This window comes from Atta cephalotes (assembly GCF_000143395.1).
Source record: "Atta cephalotes unplaced genomic scaffold scaffold00033, whole genome shotgun sequence".
In the NCBI taxonomy this organism is placed as follows: domain Eukaryota; kingdom Metazoa; phylum Arthropoda; class Insecta; order Hymenoptera; family Formicidae; genus Atta; species Atta cephalotes.
This window is the reverse complement of record NW_012130097.1, coordinates 758,860-762,871: the sequence shown is the minus strand read 5'-3', so window position 1 is coordinate 762,871 and position 4,012 is coordinate 758,860. Positions and strand designations below refer to the sequence as shown.

At 25.9% G+C, this 4,012-nt stretch overlaps 1 protein-coding gene across 1 annotated transcript; it reads right to left on the bottom strand.

The window, feature by feature from the left end:
- Positions 1-836: 836 nt before the first annotated feature.
- LOC105621334 lies at positions 837-2,131 on the bottom strand. Its single transcript, XM_012202800.1, has 3 exons — positions 1,901-2,131; positions 1,057-1,158; positions 837-974 (listed from the first exon to the last, which is right to left on the bottom strand). The coding sequence occupies exons 1-3, from the start codon at positions 2,129-2,131 to the stop codon at positions 837-839; spliced, it is 471 nt and encodes a 156-aa protein (XP_012058190.1).
- Between the last annotated feature and the right edge of the window lie 1,881 nt (positions 2,132-4,012).

Below are 4,012 nucleotides of genomic sequence, written 5' to 3'. Positions count from 1 at the left end.
ATAATTTTTCAAAATGTTTATGTAAATCTTAGAATTTTTTAATAATTTTATACTTTTAAAAAAAAATTTCTCAGATTTTTTGTACAAAATGCACTTTTTAGAAATACCGAGAAAGTTTTCCTCTTTTTTAGAATTCTTCAAATTCTAAAATTGTAAGACTTCTAAGATCTTTCGTTCTATAATTTTTTTGTATGATAAAATTTTATAAAAATCTAAAAAAGTTCAAACTGTTTTCTCAGAAATTATAAAATACAGAGGTTTAGAAATATTAGAATATTTCAGAATTCATATATATGAAAAATTCTAAGAAATGTAAATTTTATTAATTAGATTTTATTATTGTTATTATAAATATAGATTTTATTATATTCTGGAAAGATATATTTCTGAAGATTCAATTGGTATAAAAATTCTAAGAAAATTTGTCACGAGAGATGATATTAATTAAAAACTAATAATTGATAGCATTAGATAGCTGAGAAACATTACAAAAACTATGATTCCATTCATATAATAATGTTAACATTGTAAATATATAATATTATTTTCTTGATATCTGATAAATGATACATTTTTTAAATAATTAAAAAAATATATATTGGTAAGAGAGGTAAGACAAATTAAAGTATAAATAATCTGAATCTTGAAAATTCGCAACAAATGAGATATTTCTTAAAAAAATAAATCAGAGCTTGAAATATAAGTCCTATAAACGAGATTATCATCAACAATTTATTACTAACATTTATTAATAACATCGTGTTTGTTACTTTAATGACATTTAACGATGTTAATTAAATAGCAACTATATAAGGAAAATGGCATATTTTTAAAATTTATATAGGAGATTTGTCGAAACCGTTTACGTAAAATTGATTGCCCTTCGTTCTGTATAAAGCATCTAAATCCTTGGTGTCAGGGTACATTTTCGTCCTAGACATTGTAATTTTCCATCCACCGTTTTTCGTCCAGTTCTGAAAGAACCATATAATATATATGACATGTCTACTAAGTAATATTACATTTAGTATGTTGAAATATTCTTGTTATAGTTACCATTCTGTTGTATTTCATATAATAATAGATACCATAAAATGCAACGATAGACATCGCCATTTTGCTTATAAAGTGCCGTGTTACGTTCGCCGAAAACTTACCCTGTAAAGAAGCAGAAACTGTTAATCTTTTTGTGTCACTTGCATACATTTTATTTTTATTAACACATTTTAATAACACATTTTAATAGTTTATTTACTTATTATTATTTTTATTGTTAGTTATGTTTATTGTATAAATTAAAATTTTTGAAATAGTAACAAAAATCTAAATGGTTTTATATAAATACTCTAAGTATTTAAAAAACGACTTATGCGAAGTTTCATTGCGATTCATCAATTAGTTATAAAAATTTAGAATAAATATTTTATTTATTTACAAGATAACTAATTTTTGTATTAGAATGTAACTTTACATAAATCATCTTGAATACTTAAAATACTTATATCTTAAAAATTGAGATTTTTGTTATTTTATAATACATTTCTATATATTTTTATCAAAGCATAGATAAAAAATATATTAGTTATTAAAATAACTTTTAATCCAAATGATAATTGGATTTGCATTGCTAAAATTTTTATGTTTTATATTTTATTACTTTTTAATGCAATTTAGATTAATCTGTAAATTCTTTTCAAAATTGTTTTACTATTATGAAATATTTTATCTTTAATATGGATGACTATAGATTTGCAGTGTGAATCTGATCGACTTTATTGCCAGTCTGATAGCATTTTGCTATCTGGATCATAAATAACTGTTATGTACATTATTGAATGGATAATATTTGTGTAATTAATGTTATTTTGCATTTAACGGATTATCAACTATTTGTTATTACTATAACTGGCGCCAAAATATTCTCGAATTTGTTCATAGGTGTCATGTAGAATCTTCTGATTGGATTGTACATCGCTTCATAGTAACCCTTGGGATACACTGGCTCCTCAGGTGCGAGTTTCTGAGCATCCAACCATTTTTTCCTCCATGCCCGCTCCTCATCCGTCATTCCCAGCATCCGTTCTCTTTCATGCTCCATACGACGCACTATAGACATAGGTCTATCCCCCATCGTAGCTGAATTGTCTGGGACATCTGGTACTCTAAGAAGTAAATTGTAACAAATTACAATAAATTGCAATAGTTACTTAAAGCTATATTGTTAACTGTAAACATATCAAGAAGTTGTTAAAGAAAATCTCATCATTTCTCTTTTGTTATGCTTTATTTTTATGAGAATTCAGTCACTGACTGAACTTCATGAGAACATTGCTCTCTTGATTTTGTAAAGTAAAAGAATTTATGCAAATAAATGAAATAGAATCCAGCTGCTTTTCAAGATAAATTCTTTTGCGACAGCTGAGAATTTGAAACTTTAATGTCACAAGTTCCTGTTGCATGAAAATCGATGCATATCAACATTTAAGTTCTTGCTCATTTTTGACTTATCATATAATTTGTACATTGCAGGATACACAGGATTTGATAAATATAATAAAAAAAATATCCTACCGCGACATGATTCTCTTGATGTATGCTCCAAAATTTTCTAAACACCAATTCTCTAAACCTGTCCAAACTGACAGTGAGGTTAGCTTTAGTTCTGCTTATATGTGTTGTATTACATCACACGTATATATAAGAGGTGGCAAGAAAGTTTCATTTTACGCCATCTAGGATAATGAACTTGGTCTTTTTAAATGGACGAAAAATGTAATGAAACAAATAATACGTAAAAAAATTTAGAGTAGATTTTGATCAAACTTGCAATTAACTTAATCAGTGATTAACTTATTAAGTAATATTTAATGTTATTTCATTAATGAATGGAATTATAATTTTTTATTATTATGTAGAAAGATTAGAGACAATGAATTATATAATAACATTAAAATATTTAATTAAGAATTATATATGTGAAATCGTATATTAAAAAAAAAAGAGAACATCAAGACAATAATCATACAAAAAAATGTGATAATCTCGGGAAAAAAATGTTTCATTATATAAAATCACATATAACTATATAAAAAATTGGCATATTTTATATACAATTATATATAATTGTATATAAAATATATCCATTTATACAACATTTTTTCCTGGAATGTTAGAAGGATTATAATAATAAAAAATAGACTTCATGATTCAGGAAATGATGATGATATAAATCGATACGTTCAATTATAGGTATATCATTTATTTATTTATTTATTTATTTATTTAATCGACTGTCTCGCAATATTTGTTCATTCATATTTTATCTTTCGAAAATCAATTACAAGTGTCATCATCTATTATCTAGAGGGTATAGATAGGTAAGTTACAGGCGTTTTTCACAGTATTGACTCTATATACTATCCAGATGTGACTAAAATCTGTATCTACAATATATTATCTCGTATCTCGTATGTGTGTACAGGGTGTCTTGCAACCGTACTTTACTTCCTCCTAACGACAATTACGAGCAGCACCATTTCGCGACACCATATTTTAAGTGACTAATTCAAAGTAAATTAAGAGCGCACGCGGTACAATAATACGTCGAGCTCGTACGAAATGACGTACATCAGTTTTTTTATTCGTCGTACGCAAATTAAGTAATATACAATTGTATTATCGATACGCAGTAAATCCATTTGATCTTTCCGAAATTGTATATCATTGTATGCCATTGTTGCCTGAGGCAAGTTGCCTCTCGTTCCTTCCACAAACACATTTCTTTAATTTCCATTGCAGTACATATAATATATCTATTGTCAAGAGCAAGCAGACACCTTGTATACATATAGTATACATATATATTTATAATATATATATATATATATATATATATATATATATATATATACATATATATATATATACATATATATATAATGTGGATCAAAAGAGGTGGGATCTGTGATAGGGATATGTGTCAACGAACTTGGAATTAAATTTTCCTTAACGA